The sequence below is a fragment of the Echeneis naucrates genome, chromosome 16 (assembly GCF_900963305.1).
Source record: "Echeneis naucrates chromosome 16, fEcheNa1.1, whole genome shotgun sequence".
NCBI lineage: Eukaryota > Metazoa > Chordata > Actinopteri > Carangiformes > Echeneidae > Echeneis > Echeneis naucrates.
The window spans coordinates 422,501-442,887 of NC_042526.1; the positions used below are offsets into that span (position 1 = coordinate 422,501).

Here is a 20,387-nt window from a genome sequence, read left to right on the forward strand (position 1 = left end):
TGGATCAGTCTCAGGTCTGATCTCTAGTCCACATTCTGATCCAGATTAGTGATCTGAAGGTGAACTAACATTTTGTAATTTTCTAATTGGGTCCTGAATGTAGTTAATAACCCCTCAGACGATCAGGTTCTGGTCCTGAGGGGACCCTGTATCGAAAGTGATCATGGTGTCCCCGTCGCCAGGTCATTGATAGTACAGGAAGAGGAAGCTGCGAGCCTTTCCCGTGTCTGAAGGACGATCACTTCCTGTCAGACCCTGGTGCTCTCAGACATGTTGTCTCTGAACTCTGTCCTGGTCCAGACCAGTTCTCAGGCCATTTTCTTTCTGTTCTCCAGGACTTCGGCAGTCTGTCCAACCTGCAGGTGACCCAGCCCACCGTCGGCATGAACTTCAAGCAGCCCCGAGGAGTCTAGGCGTCTGTAAAGTATCTTCCTAATAAAACCCGTTGGGACAAAACCCTCTGCTGTGCAGGACGTCTCACTTTGTGTTCTTACCCGAAGCTCCGCAGCCGTGACATCATCGTTTCTTCTGTGAAAATGAGCATCACTTTTTGGCTCCAGGTCAGACGGTGACATCGGGTTTGATCAGACTGATCGCTGACCTGATAAATGATCATGTTCCAGAAACGGAGTGAGCGGCTTTCTAATTATTTATAGCAAAGTTACATCTTTCTGTATGAAAATATGGATTTACAGTCGATCTTTAACTCTTAAAGCCTCATTGACCTCTTTGCTGTTTTTATCAGACAGAATCTGTAGATTGTCAGTGAAGACTAAACAAGCTTCAGACAGTTCTGTCGAGGTCTGAACATTTTAAATGTTGGCGTGAGATGAGCTGCGGAAACACCTGATCGGATGCTGTCCCACAATCCTTTGCAGCTTCAACATTTCAGAGCAGCTGTAAAACCTCGTCTGGTTGGCTGATCTCCGAATCTGTACATGCAGATTTTGTCTTTGACTCTGTGACCTTGTGAGGTAGACGAGGTCAAAGGTCATGCCAACTTTAGACATCTGTCAGCTGACCCCGTCCAGACTCTTTTCTTCAGTTAAAATAAATCCAAAGTTCATAATTAAATATTTTCTGAACAATCAGCCCAAAATGGACAAAAAGAAAAAAAACATTTAATGCCACAAACAGATCGTTCACATGAAGCTTCAGGAGGGATTTATTACACTAACTTTGGCATCACGTGGGTTTTTATATTTTTACATATTTATATTTGGAAAATCCAGATTTTTAAAATAAACTCTTGCTGTGAGGATGCAGTTTGCTCATAAGCACTTCAGCAGGAAGAAGTTGCAGAACGCTCCGTGAGGACAGTCGCACATCTTCCCGATTCGAGATCCTTTTCTGATGGCACAGTGTTCCCCGAGGTCGCACTGTGGACGACAAGAGCCACGTTAACACAACTCAACCAGACAGACGCACCACAACATCCCTGGAGGAGGTGATGAGAACCACCCAGACTGCCTGTGGACCTGGAACGGGGCTACAAACCTGCACTGGGGGCGACTCCACTGTCAGAGGTCAGATGTATTGAAGTCTATGGGAAAAAGGATCCTCAAGAAGACTTCAAACTACAGACTGAGTAGTAGGGACATTTTTCCAGGCATTTCAGTACAAAGAATGTTCTTTTTATAACCAGTGGAGTCGCCCCCTGATGATCAGGTGATAGAATGCAGGTCTAAGTATCTTCAGGCCAGAGTCCAGGTCCATGTGGCGCCACCTGGTGTCTCAGCAGCAGCTCACTCATTCAGTGATTATTCAGGTTTATCACAAAAACTGGACATTGTGCACATTTTTTGTGACTTCAATGAAAGTTTTTTATATATATTTTTTATTAAATACATGAGTTAAATTTGGATGAAAGAGCCAAAGAAAATAAAAAATCCAGTTTGTCAAAGAAATGAAATAATTTCATCTGGCCTTCGATCAAAGATCATAAAGTCTGTAGATCATGGCTGAATGCTCTGTGGTCCAAAGTCTCTTTAGATGAAAGGACAATTTCATTTCCTGCGTAGTCCAGATCCAGATTCTGGAGGATGAAGGACAGAGTCCAGAGGGAAGCAGTGATCTGTTGGTCTGGTCCAAAGTCTCCAGGACATATCAGAGACATCTGGCTTCGTCTGCTGTCCAGCTTCACGGAGACGCCCATCTCCTGTGTCAGCAGGACTCTGAGCTCGTGTGCGTGTGTGTGTGCGTGCGTGTGTGTGTGTGTGTGTGTGTGTGTGCGTGCGTGTGTGTGTGCGTGCATGTGCGTGCGTGTGTGTGTGTGTGTGTGACTCACAGACGGGACTTGTCCATATTTCTTCTCCCAGGGATTGATCCTCTTGGTCTGAAGCTTCTCCAGGACTTCATGCAGCGCTCCGAGCTGGAGAAGAAACATCACATCAGACATCTGTTGGACCTGCACCTGCAATTTCACTATATCAGCGCATAGGATGACAGTAAAGCCAGGACCAGAACCAGAATCAGCTGGTGGTCACAGTCACATCAACTGCACCCAGTTTAAAAAACTCAGCAGAGGAAAAATGTCTTCATCTCGTTAATTTTACATTTAAAATATTAAAATACAGAAGATTATTGAACAGAAAATAAAACAAAACTGAAACAGCAACCATATCATAGAAATGTTTTTATCATTGTCCCCCTCAATATCCAGACAGAACTGAAGGATTGAATAACTTTATTCTGCTAAAATAACATTTTATTATATATATATTATCTATTAAAGTTTTAATTTTATAAAAAAAAAAAAAAAATCAGGAGTCAAGTTAAAAAGTCCAAAAATGAAATGAGTTGAAGTTAAAGCTGCCGGAGCAGATCCGGACTCACCAGTCTGTTGGGATTGGACCGGGAGTCCTGCACGGACCGGGAGTCCCTCTCGGCTTCCGTCCTCCCCGGCGGGAGGAGCGCGCACAACAGCGTCGCGCACAGCACAGCTCGCGCCCTCATGGTGACGGTCAGAGTTCCGCGCGGCAGCTTCAGCTCTCCGGAAGTTTCTCTCACGAGCCGGCGCCGCGCGGGATGTTTGGACCAACAGCCCCGCCTCCTCCAGCCCCCTTGTGACGTCAGCTCCACCCCAATGACATCACAACCTCTCTGCGGTAAAGGCGACGCCCTCACTTCCTCAGACCAGTCCTGGTGGTTCGGGACGGTTCGGTCCCGATCCGGGTCTTAGTTTAAAGGTAAAAGAGGTCCAGAAAAACTTTTTGAGTTCAGTCCTGAACCTGAAACCTTCTGAAACCTTCCATAGGGGGACTTCACTGGTCAGACTGTACTGAAGTCTATGGGAAAATGTCCCTCCTCCTCCCTGATGAGTTTCTGGTCTCAGTCTGAAATACAACATGACGTTCATTTAGAGGGAAAGGGGAGGGGCTAGGGGGCGGGGCTTCTGTGTGACTGACAGACTGGAGCAACCAAAGACTCTCACAGCTGTCTCTGGGTGGTAACTCCTTTTTGTCTACTTGTGTTTGTGCGGATGTTGTGTCCCTCATCAAAGCTTCAGAGACCTGCTGATGTCATGTTAACGGCGGTCTGGTCAGCTCCCAGTGGCGCTTCGATCCAAAATAAATCCAGAGTCAGAATTTCTTCTTCTTGTGTTTAAGTCTCGTCCAGATTCCCATCCACACAACAGCTTCCCTGACTGACAACCAGCACGTTGTGTTTGTGTGATATTTTTTTTACGTTTTCTCCGTCACTGCTGGCTAAATGAAGATGGACAGATTAAGGCGGAGCTGAAAGATAATCTGCAAAGTTCCGGAGAAGAAGTTTCCTCCGTCATCCGTCCATCGGCTCTAATCCTCCACAGAAACTCAGATCAAACCGGATCAAACTGGATCAAACCAGGAAACTTCCTGCTCCTTTAAATCAGGAAGTTTCCTGGAAACAGAACAGTTATGAACCGTCAGTTTAATCTGTGATTCTGTTTCCTGCTGAGCAGAATCAGGACCGACAAGGACCCAGGACCTGTGTGTGTCTGTGTGTGTCCCTGCGTGTCGTCCAATAGAAGAGGATTAATCTGTCTCCTGGGGGACGGGGGACGGGGGGACAGAGGCTCAGCTCAGCGTCTCAGACATCCGTCAGCATGACAGCAGACTGAGCCGCAGACGTAAAGCTGCTGATCCCGGCTCAGCAAGGAGACGCCATGAAAAACGTCCCCAGAGACCCACACGAAGACAAACTCCTTATATAACGTCCGCAGGAACGGGGGGGCGGGGAGAACTTTCCTCCAGCTCAAACTTTTCTGAGTTGTGTGTTTGATTGTGCGTCTGGACTTTGAAGCTGCTGAGAATCTTTGAAGGTCCAACTCATTAACTCGGATCCACTGCAGCTCTGATCCTAACGAGTCCACGTGATGAAGTCCAACATCACGACTGTCCAGACTCTCGGGCCCCCGGGGGCCTCCACCCACACCCCACTGCTCAAAGTAGGAGAGAAAAATATCATGTGACTGACAGAAACATCTGATGAACAAACAGAATTATTATGATCCGACTTTTAATATTAGAAGTTCAGCAGATGTCAAAAATTAAATAGATCAGAGACATTTTCTTCTTTCTCTTCCTGAAAATGTTGTTTGTTTCTATATTTATTCATGTATTCATTTGTTTATTTCTAAATAATAATTTATTAGTGTTTCTCTGTTTGTATGTTATGTATGTATGTTCGGATTGACAACACGGGGCAGTTAGTGGGGGAGGAGCTTCTCACAGGCAGTTAGTGGTGGGGAGGAGCTTCGCAGGGGCAGTTAGAGGGGGAGGAGCTTCTCAGGGGCAGTTAGAGGGGGAGGAGCTTCTAAGGGGCAGTTAGAGGGGGAGGAGCTTCTCACAGGCAGTTAGTGCTTGGGTGGAAGAAAGAGCGCTTGTAGAATCTGAACGTCTCTATATCTCCAGTGAGTTCAGAGGGACGACAGAGCTGTTCTGATCTGGTTCAGGTCCAACCAATCAGGCTTCAGAATGACGCTCCAAAAACCAGATTCAGACGCTGATAAAAACGTAACCACGGAAACAGGCTGCTGTTCTTCAGGGGTGAGCTCTGATGTCACTGCACCTGATGTTTCCACCATCTTGTCCTCCAGCTCCCAGGTCACTGGACCCGAACCAGGACCAGCTCCCTCTGCTCCTCCTCTGTGCCCCCTCTCAGCCTGCTGCCTGTCTCAACCTCTGCAGCACGTCCTCTGGACTGAGGGAGGAGTTCACTCTGATGAGTTTGTCTCTGGACCTGGAGCCCTGAAGGAGACAGAAAGAAGGAAACAGGAAGTAACCTGAGGAAGGATAAAGATGCTGAGCAGGTCAGAGGATGAGGGGGCGGAGTCAGGAGAAGGGAGGGATCAAGGGGTGGGGGGTGGGGTACCTTGTCCAGAGATATGTGATTCTTTTTCAGCTCCAGAATCTCAGCCAGGAAGCGAATGAGCTCAGTGTTGGCCTCTCCGTCTGTAGGAGGTGCCGCGATGGCCACGCCCACCGCCTCTGTAGAAACGCCTGCGGGAGGAGGAGTTATTGTATCACACCTGATGGTGTGACATGCTGTGATATTACATGCAAACAAATTGAGGGTTACCTGTGATGCTGTTGTGTTTGGAGCCAGGCTTGGCGTGCACCACGATGGTGACGGCGCCATTTTTATCCTGAGCCACCGGACCAGAGGGCTCAGGCCGGGCTGCTGCACCAGCAGCCGGGGGAGCCTTCACCTGATCGGACGGGACACAGGGTTAAAGGTCATCAGCCATCTTTACTCTGACATCACTACATTTCAAAACAGAAACAATCCAGAGCATCGCAGTTTTTATTTTGAAATGCAGTCAGTGCAGTGTTAATGACTCTCTCTCTCTCTCTCTCTCAGTAGTCAGAGCAAATTAAATCTAAAACAATACTTATTGTTTGTATTTTTGAGTTTTGTTGGGTGTAAGTTGTCTGTTTATTTGTTAGTTGTTGTTTGGTGTCCTTGTGTGTTTTTTGGGGAGTTTGCCGGCTGGTGGCGTCCCTGCAGCATGGCGGGGAACGCCGCTGAGTTCTCCTGGCTGTCGTGTCGTGTCGAAGGGGCCCGGCTGTCCGCACACCGGACAGCTTCCCAAATAGAAAAATGTACAGTCTATTCATTTGAGAGGGTAAAGACTTTTTTAATGGAGACCAAAGGTCAGAGGGCAGTGAAGCTGGAGGAGGAGTTTCCTGACCTCAACGGTTTCATACAGTCTATCAGCCGGCTGAGAAAAGAGCAGGTTTTTAGCACCCAGGAGGTCTACAGGCTCAAAAAGCTGGTCACCAAGGCCAGATATGCCCTCTCTCATGATGATGATGATGAGGAGGAGGAGGAAGATGACTGTTCTTAACTCCACCCTTTTAACTGTCTGTGCTTCTTCTAGTGTGTCCTTTTGTTACCTCCACCATGTCGAACATCCACATCAGCTTTTAACATTAACAGAGCTCGGAGCGAGGCCAAGAGACTCACAGCACCCCAGAAATTGAGGGGAACTGGAAGAAGGAATGGCCTGGGGGGGTCTTCCTGAGCCACAAGAGAACCAACAGTGCCGGGGTGGGGGTCCTGCTCTCTAGAACTTTTAGTCCTCGCTCCGTGGAGGTAGAGCATATTTTATCAGGACACATTTTAAAAGTCATGGCTCTGTATGAAAATGTTAAAATGGCTTTTATCTGTATTTATGCTCCGGTTTTAAGCACAGAGAGGATGGAGTTTTTAGATGTTTTATGTAAAACCTTGAGTGACTGTGCTGAAGAATATTTATTCCTGGGGGGTGATTTTAACTGCACTGAAGACGACAGGTCAGACAGGAACCACCTGGAGCCTCATCCTGCTTCCTCTGCTCGGCTCAAACGCCTGATGGAAACCCACGAGCTGAAGGATGTGTGGAGAGGTTTTAACGTGAGGGACAGACAGTTCACCTGGACTCATTTTAAAGACGACTCTGTCTCTCTGGCCAGGTTGGACCGCTTTTACTGTTTTAAACATCATTTTAGCATTTTTAAAGGCTGTCACATTGTTCCTGTCGGCCTGTCTGATCACTCTCTGGTTCACTGTTGTTTTTTTATCCAGAATGTAAAGACCCCCAGCGCCTACTGGCATTTTAACACAGCTCTGTTATCAGACAGCTCTTTTAGAGAAGCTTTTAGGGTTTTATGGTCCTCACACAGAGAGAGGAAGTCCACGTTCTCCTCAGTGCAGCAGTGGTGGGAGTGGGGAAAGACGCTGACTAAACAGTTCTGTCAGCAGTATCCTCACAACGTCACCAAGCACATCACCAGACCCCTTCAGGACCTGGAGACCGAGGTACAGACCTTACTGGGCTGTACAGGAGACCAAGGGTGTGTTGAAGCCAACCTGCTGGGTGTAACAGCACAGGGAGCTCTGGTCCGGTCACGCTTCATGAACGCCTCCCTGATGGACGCCCCGTCACAGTTCTTCTTCGGCCTGGAGCACAGGAACGGCCAGAGGAAGATCATCCACTCCCTGCGCTCCGACGACGGTTCCCCAGTGGAGGACGCTCGGGAGATCAGGAGGTTCGCCACACAGTTCTACCAGGAGCTGTACCGGAAGGAGCTGGTGGAGGACCCTGAGCTGGCTGCAGCCTTCCTCTCCAGCCTGCCACAGGTGACAGCAGCATCCAACACCATGCTAGAGGCCCCGCTGACTGTGGCGGAGCTGAACGCAGCCCTCATGAGCCTCGCCAGTGGTAAAGCTCCTGGAATCGACGGTCTCCCAGTGGACTTCTATAAGGCCTTCTGGTCTGAGCTGGGACCGGACATGCTGCAGGTGTTCCAGGAGAGCCTGAGGACCGGACTGCTACCTCAGAGCTGCAGGAGAGCCGTCATCACCCTGCTCCCCAAAAAGGGTGACCTGCAGGACCTGAGGAACTGGAGGCCGGTCTCCTTACTGTGTGGGGACTATAAAGTCCTGGCCAAAGCTCTGGCCCGGAGGCTCAGAGAGGTGATGGCTGAGGTCGTTCATGTGGACCAGAGTTACTGTGTGCCCGGCAGGACCATAAGTGACACTTTAATTCTGCATGTTTTGGAGCTCTCCGGCTCATTGGACATGGACACTGGTCTTATTTCCATAGACCAGGAGAAGGCTTTTGACCGGGTCGAACACCGGTACCTGTGGCAGACGCTCTGTGCTTTTGGGTTCGGCCCAGGTTTCATAGCCGGGATCCAGGTGCTGTACCGTGACGCTGCCAGCATACTGAAAATCAACGGTGGTCTGGCTGCACCTTTCTCAGTCCAAAGGGGGGTGAGGCAGGGGTGTCCTCTGTCAGGGATGCTGTACTCCCTGGCCATAGAGCCCCTGCTACACAGGCTGAGGGGGGGGCTGGGGGGAGTGGTCTTCCCTGGATGTCCCGCAGCAGTGAAGCTGTCGGCGTACGCTGACGACCTGACCATAGTTTTAAACACACAGAAGGACATTTGTGTTCTAGAGGAGAACGTGGCCTCTTTTCAGATCAGCTGATCTGAGCAGTTTGTGTGTTTGATATGATAAATTATTGAATCATGTGACTAAACCTGTCTGTGAAAATGAGTCAAATAAAGTTGGCTTAAAGATCAAAATCTCTCTCTCTCTAGGTGCAGTGTTGTGTCTCTCTCTCTCTCTGTGCAGTGTTAATCTCTCTCTCTCTCAGTGCAGTGTTAATGTCTCTCTCTCTCTCTCTTCCTCTCTCAGTGCAGTGTTAATGTCTCTCTCTCTCTCTCTCTTCCTCTCTCAGTGCAGTATTAATGTCTCTCTCTCTCTCTCTCTCTTCCTCTCTCAGTGCAGTGTTAATGTCTCTCTCTCTCTCTCTTCCTCTCTCAGTGCAGTGTTAATGTCTCTCTCTCGCTCTTCCTCTCTCAGTGCAGTGTTAATGTCTCTCTCTCTTTCTTTCTCTCTCAGTGCAGTGTTAATGTCTCTCTCTCTCTCTTCCTCTCTCAGTGCAGTGTTAATGTCTCTCTCTCTCTCTTCCTCTCTCAGTGCAGTGTTAATGTCTCTCTCTCTCTCTCTCTCTGTGCAGTGTTAATCTCTCTCTCTCTCAGTGCAGTGTTAATGTCTCTCTCTCTCTCTCTTCCTCTCTCAGTGCAGTGTTAATGTCTCTCTCTCTCTCTCTCTTCCTCTCTCAGTGCAGTATTAATGTCTCTCTCTCTCTCTCTCTCTTCCTCTCTCAGTGCAGTGTTAATGTCTCTCTCTCGCTCTTCCTCTCTCAGTGCAGTGTTAATGTCTCTCTCTCTCTCTCTCTTCCTCTCTCAGTGCAGTATTAATGTCTCTCTCTCTCTCTCTCTCTTCCTCTCTCAGTGCAGTGTTAATGTCTCTCTCTCTCTCTCTTCCTCTCTCAGTGCAGTGTTAATGTCTCTCTCTCGCTCTTCCTCTCTCAGTGCAGTGTTAATGTGTCTCTCTCTCTCTCTTTCTCTCTCAGTGCAGTGTTAATGTCTCTCTCTCTCTCTTTCTCTCTCAGTGCAGTGTTAATGTCTCTCTCTCGCTCTTCCTCTCTCAGTGCAGTGTTAATGTGTCTCTCTCTCTCTCTTTCTCTCTCAGTGCAGTGTTAATGTCTCTCTCTCTCTCTTTCTCTCTCAGTGCAGTGTTAATGTCTCTCTCTCTCTCTTTCTCTCTCAGTGCAGTGTTAATGTCTCTCTCTCGCTCTTCCTCTCTCAGTGCAGTGTTAATGTGTCTCTCTCTCTCTCTTTCTCTCTCAGTGCAGTGTTAATGTCTCTCTCTCGCTCTTCCTCTCTCAGTGCAGTGTTAATGTCTCTCTCTCGCTCTTCCTCTCTCAGTGCAGTGTTAATGTCTCTCTCTCTCTCTTTCTCTCTCAGTGCAGTGTTAATGTCTCTCTCTCTCTCTTTCTCTCTCAGTGCAGTGTTAATGTCTCTCTCTCGCTCTTCCTCTCTCAGTGCAGTGTTAAGCTCTCTCTCTCTCACTCACTCACTCACTCTCAACCTAAGTGAGTGCCCCTAACCCTAACCCCCCCCAGCCCGGTTCTGCTCGAGGTTTCTGCCTCTCAAATGAAGTTTTTCCTGCTCATCGGGGGATCTGTTGGGTCTCTTTAAATAAATTTATAAAGAGTTTGATCTAGACCTGCTCTATATGTAAAGTACCTTGATGTAACTTTGTTACTCACTCAGTGCGGTGTTAATCTCTCTCTCTCTCTCTCTCTCTGTCAGTGCAGTAGTAATGTCTCTCTCTCTCAGTGCAGTGTTAATCTCTCTCTCTCTCTCTCTCTCTCTCTCGCTCTTTCTCTCTCAGTGCGGTGTTAATCTCTCTCTCTCTCTCTCTCTCTGTCAGTGCAGTGTTAATGTCTCTCTCTCTCTAACTCACCCCTCTCTCTCTCCTCGGCATCTTTGTGCACAAATGGCGGCTCTTCCCGGAGACACCAGGTCGGAGGGGGCACCGGGAGAGGCCGTGAACGGTTACCGGGCGGATGACGTCACTCAAACGGACGAAGGACCTGAAGAAGCCGCAGGTAACAGCTGAACCGGAGCGGGAAAACATCCGTCTGCCGACCGTTAGCCTACTAGCTGCCAGCATCGACTGAGCGGAAGTACAGACTACAAAAACATTTCAACTTCCGCTTTTCAAAATAAGAACGTCCGGTCACGGTTTTTTTTTTCCGTTCGCTGTAAACGCCCCACTGACGTCATCGGGTCAAAGGTTAAAGTTGCTTTATTGAACTCAATAAACTAATTTAGAGATTAAGGAGAATAATGCTAAATAATTAGATGTCAACATAGGACAGTGGTCTATGAAGAAGTTTGTAATGTCAAAGTAAAGTTCTTTATATATAAGAATTAAAGAAATTAGATAAAATACATCACTTATACATCAACTACTAACAACATATAATAACCACAGTTATATTACAATAACATATTTAGCATTCAAATCATGATTATTTTACAGGCTAGTGATGTTTGTCTTAATAAAGATGAGTCTCAGAATGATGTGGTTGGCTCAGCTTCCTACATATTACATCTCATTTCTGTCCCTTTGTTTCAGGTGTAATCTTTGTAATAATTATTATTGATTAACGAATTAGTCCATTCAACTGTGAAATATATTCAGTTTAAAAGAAAATAGAAATCAGGAGGAAATCTTTAATTTTTAATAGTTTTATTTTTTTTAAAGGTTGTTGGAAACTCCTGAGTTGGTTCTGAAGAGAGTGTGAGATCAGTGTGATGGTGTTTCCTGTGATGTTTCCAGATGTTTGTGCAGCAGCTGGGAGTGTCTGAGCCATTCACTGCCTTTCCCGCCTCTCCAAACACCCCATTCATGAAAGGAGGTTCCCTCAGAGAGGAGCCTTATTCTGCAGGACCAACCTGAACACCTGAGCTCCAATGGATGGCAACCAGGACCGTGACCAGAGCCAGAACCAGAACCAAGATGGGGAGGACTCGTACCTGTGGTGAGGAGAGAACTGAGCGCCTTGCTGTTTTACTTTGTCTCTGAACAAAACACTGATGCTTTTTATGTCACAGAGCTGGAACCTGTCCAGGTTCACATTCCAGCTGAGCTGGTGACGGACAAGCTGAGACGTGGCAGAGAGAGTGAGACAGACAGAGACACGTATTAACTTATTAACTTCCTCTGATGTTATTGTTGATCCCCAGATACTTTACATTTCACCTGCTTTTTGGTTGGGTTTCCTTTTTTTTTTGTCTAATGGTCCAGGTCTCTGTTCTGTAACAGTGTCACTCTAACATGTCAGATTGTCATTTAGAGCCTTTGTTGTTGTTGTTGCTGTTTTTGATGACTTTTATGCTGATAGACTTCCATCAACTGAAACTGTTTCTGGTTCTGGTTCAGTTTTCAGAGAACTCCGTCTCTCAGACGCAAATGGAGGAAACGTTATGGAGGTCTGGATGGAAACAAGCTGCTGGAGCCCAATGAGGACCCAGACAGCAAAGGTCCGTGTGTGTGTTGTAGTAGATTGGAGCTTCAGCAGCGTTATGGTGATGACAGAGTAACTCAATTTAGACGCAGGCTCCGCCCACTGAGCAGTCTGTCACTGACCACTAATCACAGGGTGTCTCACACACAGTTATTTTTATGTGTACATATTTTTACTGTGTGAAAAGTCACAGCTCAGTTTAAGGAAATTGAATAATAAGTTGAATTCTGTTCATTTTCTTTTCAGTGCAACTTAAATTTGGGCTGTTATTTTATAAACTCTTCTTCCCGTTTTATTTGACGGATAAACTGGTTAGGGTTAACCCACCTCAGTTCAGGAGAGAAGATCACACTGTTCTTTACAAATGTCTGCTGTTTTCTGTTGCAGAGGACGGAGGGACAGACGAGGGACAGCAGAAAAACCAGGTGGTTAAACGCCGACCTTAAACTGTCTGAACCTTTAAATGTTCAGGCTGTATTTATTTCATTTTGACTTTTCATCTCTCTGTTGATGATGTTTCAGGCAGCTCCCCGAACAGCACCCAGGAGCCTGACCCAGAACGCAGTCCAGAAGCCCATCAGCCTTGCCAGTCTTGGTCTTGCAGGTACAGAGTCTAAGAGAGAATGACACAGTCCCACTGTGTGCATTGTGTTTGGATTGTGTACACTCCAGGCACCCACAAACAAATTTAGAACCAGATCTTGTGGTCAGACTAGAATCAGCCTGTTTCCCCAGCAGGGTCCTGCAGATGTTCTTGCACATGGAGGTCTGGTGATGTTCCTTCTGCAGCCTGTTTCCATAAATATCTGTAGATGTTCCTCCATATTCTGTTGTTCTCCTTCTGCTCCTCACGTTCTTCATGTTGTCTCCTGCTGATCTCTGGACAATGTTCCGTTCAGTTCAGCGACATTGAGCCTGTAGAGAGCAACGATGTCATGTGATGATGTCATGATCAGGTGTTTCTGCTTCCAGCGTCGTTGGTCGGTCATGGCTGCCTGAAGCCTCCTCTTCCTCAGCCGGATGACCGAGCTTTCCCTCCTTCCCAGCCCTGGCCCCCCCCCCAGCAGAGTCCATCCAAACGCAAAGCGTAAGTCTGAAATGCCTGAACCTGAACCTGGGCCCATCAGCCATCAGACAGGAAGAGAAGAAGACTGTAACTTTGACATTTTTTCAAACTGAACATTCAGCCTCCAATCAAACCACATTCTGGACTCTGGGCCCTGAAAAGAACCCTGCATCTATCTGGAATAATCATTTTAATCAGGTGACCAGATCAGATTCTGGTCCAGGTTCACAGTGTTGGCAGTGTCAGGCTGACCTGTTGTCTCGTTTCAGAGCAGCTGATATCGTGTTCGACAGTTTCGCCTCAGCTGGAAAAATCAACGTCACTCAGCTGTTTGAGGTATTTTATTCTGAAGGGAATCGAACACAGCCTTTAAATAGAAATTTTACTGCGAGGATCGTTTTGTTTGGTTGGATCATATAATTTAACCTGTTTTATTCTTTATTAGTCAGATATTGTTGACCACCATATTGTTCAAACAAATGTTCACCAAATAAAAGCAAACATCTGACGTTATCTGTTGTTTAGATTATTTACAAGAAAATAACATTTCATTTTATTGTTTATTGATATCATCAACAACCAGACTGTTCATGAAGCCTTTCCTGGATATCTGGATGAACACAGCGAAGATCTCGTCCTGTTGTTGGTGTTGGATGTTTGTTGTTTGTTGTGTTGTACATTGTTGAGACATCACGAACACTTTGTGTTTGTTTTACCCTCCCAGTCCATCTGGAGCTCGGGGCTGCACCGGTCCGACCCTCGGCTCAGAGAATGCTTCTTCCATCTGAGAAAACTGCAGGACTCTGAAGGGTCGGTGGACCGGAGCACCTTCAACAGGTCCGGCTGTCCTCCACAGAAACTGCCAGCTGTGTTGTCCTCCTCAGTGTCGTCCTCAGTGTTGTCCTCCTCAGTGTCGTCCTCAGTGTTGTCCTCAGTGTTGTCCTCAGTGTTGTCCTCAGTGTTGTCCTCCTCAGTGTTGTCCTCAGTGTCGTCCTCAGTGTTGTCCTCAGTGTTGTCCTCAGTGTTATCCTCCTCAGTGTTGTCCTCAGTGTCGTCCTCAGTGTTGTCCTCCTCAGTGTTGTCCTCCTCAGTGTTGTCCTCAGTGTTGTCCTCTGTGTTGTCCTCCTCTGTGTTGTCCTCTGTGTTGTCCTCAGTGTTGTCCTCAGTGTTGTCCTCCTCAGTGTTGTCCTCCTCTGTGTTGTCCTCCTCAGTGTTGTCCTCTGTGTTGTCCTCTGTGTTGTCCTCCTCAGTGTCGTCCTCAGTGTTATCCTCCTCAGTGTTGTCCTCCTCAGTGTTGTCCTCAGTGTTGTCCTCCTCAGTGTTGTCCTCAGTGTTGTCCTCTGTGTTGTCCTCCTCTGTGTTGTCCTCAGTGTTGTCCTCAGTGTTGTCCTCAGTGTTGTCCTCCTCTGTGTTGTCCTCCTCAGTGTTGTCCTCTGTGTTGTCCTCCTCAGTGTTGTCCTCAGTGTTGTCCTCAGTGTTGTCCTCCTCAGTGTTGTCCTCAGTGTTGTCCTCAGTGTTGTCCTCAGTGTTGTCCTCCTCAGTGTTGTCCTCAGTGTTGTCCTCAGTGTTGTCCTCAGTGTTGTCCTCCTCAGTGTTGTCCTCAGTGTTGTCCTCTGTGTTGTCCTCCTCAGTGTTGTCCTCCTCAGTGTTGTCCTCTGTGTTGTCCTCCTCAGTGTCGTCCTCAGTGTTGTCCTCAGTGTTGTCCTCCTCAGTGTTGTCCTCAGTGTTGTCCTCAGTGTTGTCCTCCTCAGTGTTGTCCTCAGTGTTGTCCTCTGTGTTGTCCTCCTCAGTGTTGTCCTCCTCAGTGTTGTCCTCAGTGTTGTCCTCCTCAGTGTTGTCCTCAGTGTTGTCCTCTGTGTTGTCCTCCTCAGTGTTGTCCTCTGTGTTGTCCTCCTCAGTGTCGTCCTCAGTGTTGTCCTCAGTGTTGTCCTCAGTGTTGTCCTCCTCAGTGTTGTCCTCAGTGTTGCCCTCTGTGTTGTCCTCCTCAGTGTTGTCCTCAGTGTCGTCCTCAGTGTTGTCCTCCTCAGTGTTGTCCTCAGTGTTGTCCTCTGTGTTGTCCTCCTCTGTGTTGTCCTCCTCAGTGTTGTCCTCTGTGTTGTCCTCAGTGTTGTCCTCTGTGTTGTCCTCCTCAGTGTTGTCCTCAGTGTTGTCCTCAGTGTTGTCCTCCTCAGTGTTGTCCTCCTCAGTGTTGTCCTCAGTGTTGTCCTCAGTGTTGTCCTCCTCAGTGTTGTCCTCAGTGTTGTCCTCAGTGTTGTCCTCAGTGTTGTCCTCCTCAGTGTTGTCCTCAGTGTTGCCCTCTGTGTTGTCCTCCTCAGTGTTGTCCTCAGTGTCGTCCTCAGTGTTGTCCTCCTCAGTGTTGTCCTCTGTGTTGTCCTCAGTGTTGTCCTCTGTGTTGTCCTCCTCAGTGTTGTCCTCAGTGTTGTCCTCAGTGTTGTCCTCCTCAGTGTTGTCCTCCTCAGTGTTGTCCTCAGTGTCGTCCTCAGTGTTGTCCTCCTCAGTGTTGTCCTCAGTGTTGTCCTCAGTGTTGTCCTCCTCTGTGTTTTGGGACACACCTGTGATGTTCAGTTTCTCAGACTGGCCCAGTTGTGGTCGTGTTTTCTGGCCTTTTGTGTGTCACAGGATGCTGTTGTAGGTTTTGCGGTTTAGTTGACTCGTTGTTGTGTGTCGTGTGTAGGTGTGTCACAGGTTTTGTGTCCCTGATCCTGAAAGCTCTGCAGGGACGATTCGTTATTCCAGATTTTTCCACCTTCACTGAACAGACTCAGAAGTTGTTCTCCAGGTGTCGTCAGCTGTCGTCGGATCAGGTGAGTCACTTCCTGTCACAAACAGCTCCTGGTTCAGGTCAGCGGACAGCAGAGTGCCTTCGACATCTGGACGGAAAGGAATTAACCTAAACAACCTTTCACTCTTCTGTCTTCGTCCAATCAGGACAAAGAGATGGAGCGCGTGGACAGCACCAAGTGGGGCGTCTCAATCTGCACGGTGGACGGACAGAGGTTGGTCTGAGACCACGTCATCTAATTCTAATGATCCAACCTTCAACTCATACTGGACATCAGGATTCTGTCCATCACGGTCTGTCCTCCGTCTGTCCATCAGGTTGTCTCTGGGCGACTGGGCCGGCTCTCAGGTTCTGGGTGAGGTGTCATGGCCGCTGGTGTACGGCGTAGCGGTGGACCTGCTGGGCTCAGACCTGGTCCACAGATACGTGGGGGTGGAGGACTACGCCAGATATGACTCTCCATTTACTCTCACAAAAACAGGTCCAGGATCAGGACATCTTTTCAGAACCAAAGTCCCTCTCTGATGTCTTCTGACTTTGTCACAAATATTCAATCTGCAGGGATTCCTCACAGTCCGCTGACCGAGACGGGAGCCATCGTTACTACATCTTTACTGCAGGTAACACCATCCCTCTGTGACTCAGAGGCCACACCCCCAGTTAGCCTTGCTACATGTCACCGCAGTGATGTCACAGATCAGCTGACTGATATGTGTGTCTCCAGCTGACGGGGAGACGGTGTGCTGAGGAAGAGGAGGAGTACGACTCAGTGAGTGAGAAGATCACAGGCAGAAAGTTCACAACCACCCTGGAGCTGACTGTGTGTGTGTGTGTGTTGTAGGTGTTGAATGTTGTGCGGAGATTGTCTAACAAAGAGCACGCCACCCTGAACTGCAGCAGGTACCAGTGACACGGTTATACTGGGAGTTCTGGGAGCTCTGGGTCAGACTGCCAGACTTCAGCTTGTGTTATTTTGTGCGTCTGCAGTTATCAGAGCAGCAGGAAGTCCAGCGTCAGACTCCGTGCGCTGTCCTTCTACCTGCAGGAGAAACAGGTGAGGAGCAGCTGAAGGTCAAAGGTCACGGTTGGCGTCTGCTGTTGTTTCTCATCACACTCTTGTGTTGCAGTGTTTTCCTGAGAAGGTCGACGTCAGCGCTGCTCTGGATCTGATGCTGCAGGTACAACTCACCTGTAGGCTCACTGTTGTTCCACTTCCAGCAGGTAAAGACCTGTTGCCGTGGTAACGTGACAGAATGGACAGACTGACCGAGGTCGCTCACACACAAAATTAACTCATGATTTATTCCCGTCGTCACAAAAGGTCACTTCCTGTTTCACTGTGTAACAAACAAACACAACACAACACAAACAACAACACACACAATGACAGAGACAACGACAACTCAATGACGTGTGTGTCTTCATCATCAGTTTCTATAGAAGAAAATGAACCTGTGATTTTTTGAGCTTTCCCACTTCAGCAGGAACTCTAAAGTACGGTGGCCCAGATGGGTCAACACAACACAACATTATTGTGTGTTTTTGACTGTGTGACCAGACAGATGTAAAAGGTGTGTGTCTTCTGACAGTGCTCGTCCACTGAGATCACCTGTGAGTCAGGGGCCGTCATGGCTGCCTCTTTAGCCAACGGGGGGCTCTGTCCGCTGTCAGGTGACCAGGTGATGTCACCGGCGGCCACACGGAGCCTGCTGTCCATGATGCAGGTGGCGGGGATGAAGGATTACTCCTCAGTTTTCCACTACAAGGTCCTGTCTCCACTTTGTGTTCTTTTATTTTGTAGACAGCACCCCCTGGTGGTTGTGTGGCGGGTTCCTGAATTCTGTGTGTGTGTTGCAGACGTCCATTCCTGCGGCGTCCAGCAGCAGCGGCTTCCTGTTTGCTGTAGTTCCTGGGGTTTTGGGTCTGATGGCGTTTTCTCCAGAGTTAGACGCTTATGGAAACCCCTGGAGGGCCGTCCACTTCTGCCAGGTAACCGTCCAAACGGTCTACAGGTAGACCTCCATCTGGTCTCTGATCCACTTCAAGTCTCAAAGGTCTCCATCCTCAGAGAAACCTTCACAGTCTGGATTCAGAATCTGAACCTTAAAACCAGCCGTCAGGACTTCTGGGACTTTGTGCTGTCACACTGAATCAGTTGTCTGAGTGAAAAAGTTTTCATGATGTGAACGATGGAAGGTGTAAAAAAATGAGGAAAATAATTGGACGTCTGGTAAAAGGATCAATAACATGGACTGTTTGATCAGATGATTATTCATGATTTTTTTCTGCAGGAACTGATTTCGGCGTTTCAGCTGCACAGCCTCGACGTCAGGACGCCGTTCAGGCAGGTTCTGGCCTACAGACAGTGGAAGAGTGAATCTGAGGTCAGACCAGTTTCTGTCTCTGCCTCTCTGCTGGATCATGACTTGCCTTAATGGCTTCCTGTCCTCTGCAGGGACACCAGATCATCAATGTCCTGCTGGCAGCGTTTAAAGGAGACGTCCAGTCGCTGCGAAGGTGACGTCATGCCATTCAACACTTAACCTTCATTAGCAGGTCACCTGCAGACCTGAAGCATTTCCCATCAGCCCCCGCTCCAGTCTGCATGTGTTCAGGTAGATAATAGAGCTGACTCTTCTTCTGTGGTGGTCTGCAGGTACTTCTTGTCCGGGGTGGATGTCAATGTGGTCGACTACGACGGACGGACGGCTCTTCATGTGGCGGCAGCTGAAGGTCACACAGAGGTCATCCGTTTCCTACTGGAGAACACCAGAGCAAACCCCGCCCTCAAAGATCGGTGAGACCACGCCCACTGAGGCTGGACATTAAAATTAGGAGAAGAAGAATCAAGGCAGCAGAATTCAAACCTTCAGTGTCTGGTGTCATTTCCTGTCTCCACCAGGTGGGGGAGCTCTGCCCTGCAGGAAGCCCAGAGACACCGCAAGGACTCAGCTGTCCAGCTGCTGCAGGGACACGTCTGTCCACCAGGACACACAGTCTGACCTTTGACCTGGACCTGCTCGGTCTGGTGCAGGCCTCTGGTTTAACTGAGTAGAGTGATCCAGGTCAGATCACAGCTCGTTGTGTCTTCTGGTTCTTTTTTGCAGTTTTATTTTATGGGATGTTATTTGGACTTTTGGGGGCGTGGCCTTTGATTCCAGGATATTCTGATGTTTCATTGATCAAATGATTTCAGTAAATCGACTGATGATGAAATAAATCAGTTGTTGTTAATAAAACCATCAAACATCTTCAGAGTTTGTTGCTAATCCGGACTAACTGTACATGTTTGTCCAGCTCAGGGACGGTTTCACTTTTGTCTCTGCAGTGAAAGTGTCCTCTGATTAATATTCTGTCCACGTTTGTTTCTTTTGACCAGGAAACAAACAGCTTAGCTGTTTTTATTAGACACACTGAAGCTGCTCTTTTCACATCATCACCTTTTATTTCCTTTATGATACCACATAAAAAGAAGTTCTCATCATATCAAATACAATTCATTTATTTATCATAAAATATAAACACAGTGCTTCCTGTAGTTAAACTTTCACAGTAAAAGAACTAAAACAGTAAACCGTTTGCTGTCATCTGAGTCCTGTTTGGGAATCTTCAGCAGAGAATTGATGATTTAAACAGTTAATGAGATGAAATGTGAAAAGTAAAAAAGTGAAGTTAGTTTTTGCTGAAACTGAAAAGTTTTTGTCTGTGTGTTTTGTGAAATCTTTATTTTTAAAGAAACTGAAAAACAACAGTTTTCCCTCCAAAATCCGAAGTTGAACAGAAACTTATCTTCATGAATATTCATGAGATGAAGTTCTCTCCTCCAATAAGACACAGCGCTGTGTCAAGCTCAAATTAGAGCCATACCGGAAGTTGCTATTTCTCCTTTACAATAAAAGTATAGGCAGTAGACCAGGTCAGTGTTTGTTAATCCAAATTAGAAATTAGATTTATGAATCAATAAATAAATGTATTTTTACACAGATGGGATGAACGCATTTATTCTAGAACAATTAATAATCAATTCAATGAAAAAAGTATTTTGATAATTAATTTAATTTGCTTTGTTTTGACATTTTGTACACAGAGAAGCTGAAGAGGTACTGAGGGAAGAAATAACCGCCTGATTCATTGATGCTAACGCTCCCTCAAAATTGATTTGCAGGCAGCTGGACTTGTATCCCCCCCTCCTCTCTCTCTCTCTCAACCCAACCAGTCGAGGCAGACCCCCCCCCAGCCTGGTTCTGCCCGAGGTTTCTGCCTCTTAAAGGAAGTTTCACCTGCTCATCAGGGGATCTGTTGGGTCTCTTTAAATCATTTTATAAAGAGTTTGGTCTCGACCTGCTCTAAATGTAAAGTACCTTGATGTCATTCTGTTATAATTCAGCGCTAAATAAATCTGGTTTGATTTGATTTGTTTTGATTTATTTCTCTGTGAAGACGTTTCGGATCTTATCCACATCTTACACGGGAACATGATGGAGGCTCTGCTGCTCAGAGGTCAACATCTGTCAGACTGACTACACCTTTATGTGAAAATTTATTCATACCTTTAGTTTGTCTGTCGGCAAAAACTCCATCCAGCCATCGTCCTCTGAGTGTTCCACTTTTATTTTGAAGGCGGAAGCCGGAAGTGAATGTGCTTATGTTGTGTAGCTTTCTGGCACAGATCGTTGATCAGC

The 20,387-nt window shown here is 47.4% G+C and overlaps 4 protein-coding genes and 1 non-coding gene across 8 annotated transcripts in view; 3 read left to right on the plus strand and 2 right to left on the minus strand.

Moving 5' to 3' along the window:
* zgc:114188 (40S ribosomal protein S17-like) overlaps positions 1-470 on the plus strand; it is a 2,665-nt gene extending 2,195 nt beyond the window's left edge. Inside the window, exon 5 of the mRNA XM_029522201.1 lies at positions 336-470. Within this exon, the coding sequence (XP_029378061.1) occupies positions 336-413 (78 nt within the window). The 3' untranslated portion in view covers positions 414-470. The remainder of the gene's footprint in view (positions 1-335) is intronic.
* On the plus strand, positions 145-271 carry LOC115057085 (small nucleolar RNA SNORA71). Its single transcript, XR_003841888.1, has one exon. It is a non-coding gene; the product is annotated as a small nucleolar RNA SNORA71 (small nucleolar RNA).
* Positions 471-1,119: 649 nt separating the features above from the next.
* cart2 (cocaine- and amphetamine-regulated transcript 2) lies at positions 1,120-2,988 on the minus strand. The gene is made up of 3 exons (XM_029522202.1): positions 2,836-2,988; positions 2,288-2,371; positions 1,120-1,379 (listed from the first exon to the last, which is right to left on the minus strand). The coding sequence occupies exons 1-3, from the start codon at positions 2,953-2,955 to the stop codon at positions 1,272-1,274; spliced, it is 312 nt and encodes a 103-aa protein (XP_029378062.1). The 5' UTR covers positions 2,956-2,988; the 3' UTR covers positions 1,120-1,271.
* Positions 2,989-4,292: 1,304 nt separating this feature from the next.
* c16h15orf40 (chromosome 16 C15orf40 homolog) lies at positions 4,293-10,502 on the minus strand. The gene is made up of 5 exons (XM_029522200.1): positions 10,288-10,502; positions 5,563-5,692; positions 5,356-5,483; positions 5,053-5,231; positions 4,293-4,420 (listed from the first exon to the last, which is right to left on the minus strand). Exons 1-4 carry the CDS (start codon positions 10,495-10,497, stop codon positions 5,142-5,144), a joined length of 558 nt encoding a protein of 185 aa, XP_029378060.1. The 5' UTR covers positions 10,498-10,502; the 3' UTR covers positions 4,293-4,420; positions 5,053-5,141.
* On the plus strand, positions 10,308-19,940 carry glsl (glutaminase like). Of its 4 annotated transcripts, XR_003841750.1 has the most exons (23): positions 10,308-10,432; positions 11,170-11,371; positions 11,773-11,873; positions 12,245-12,282; positions 12,380-12,461; positions 12,830-12,944; positions 13,193-13,259; positions 13,648-13,760; positions 15,598-15,727; positions 15,852-15,919; positions 16,023-16,186; positions 16,267-16,325; positions 16,430-16,474; positions 16,547-16,605; positions 16,693-16,759; positions 16,833-16,883; positions 17,295-17,471; positions 17,563-17,694; positions 17,997-18,089; positions 18,161-18,222; positions 18,362-18,502; positions 18,608-18,770; positions 19,871-19,940. XR_003841750.1 is itself a non-coding variant. In XM_029522198.1 (22 exons), exons 2-22 carry the CDS (start codon positions 11,304-11,306, stop codon positions 18,705-18,707), a joined length of 1,923 nt encoding a protein of 640 aa, XP_029378058.1. In that variant the 5' UTR covers positions 10,308-10,432; positions 11,170-11,303; the 3' UTR covers positions 18,708-19,271. The 4 variants fall into 4 exon arrangements, 3 of the variants coding, with proteins under 3 accessions (XP_029378058.1, XP_029378057.1, XP_029378059.1); XM_029522198.1 differs by lacking the exon at positions 19,871-19,940 and having other exon boundaries at positions 18,170-18,222; positions 18,608-19,271; XM_029522197.1 differs by lacking the exon at positions 19,871-19,940 and having other exon boundaries at positions 18,608-19,270.
* Positions 19,941-20,387: the final 447 nt, after the last annotated feature.

Coding starts and splice junctions, on each gene's coding strand:
- c16h15orf40 (XM_029522200.1), bottom strand. CDS start 10,497: ATGCTGGCAGCTAGTAGGCTAACGGTCGGCAGACGGATGTTTTCCCGC. Junction 5,484..5,562: donor CAAACACAACAGCATCACAG/GTAACCCTCAAT, acceptor CTCCTCCCGCAG/GCGTTTCTACAGAGGCGGTG. Junction 5,232..5,355: donor ATCACATATCTCTGGACAAG/GTACCCCACCCC, acceptor TGTCTCCTTCAG/GGCTCCAGGTCCAGAGACAA.
- cart2 (XM_029522202.1), bottom strand. CDS start 2,955: ATGAGGGCGCGAGCTGTGCTGTGCGCGACGCTGTTGTGCGCGCTCCTC. Junction 2,372..2,835: donor GGTCCAATCCCAACAGACTG/GTGAGTCCGGAT, acceptor TTTCTTCTCCAG/CTCGGAGCGCTGCATGAAGT. Junction 1,380..2,287: donor AATATGGACAAGTCCCGTCT/GTGAGTCACACA, acceptor TGTCGTCCACAG/TGCGACCTCGGGGAACACTG.
- glsl (XM_029522197.1), top strand. CDS start 11,304: ATGGATGGCAACCAGGACCGTGACCAGAGCCAGAACCAGAACCAAGAT. Junction 11,874..12,244: donor TGAGGACCCAGACAGCAAAG/GTCCGTGTGTGT, acceptor TTTCTGTTGCAG/AGGACGGAGGGACAGACGAG. Junction 12,462..12,829: donor TGCCAGTCTTGGTCTTGCAG/GTACAGAGTCTA, acceptor TTCTGCTTCCAG/CGTCGTTGGTCGGTCATGGC.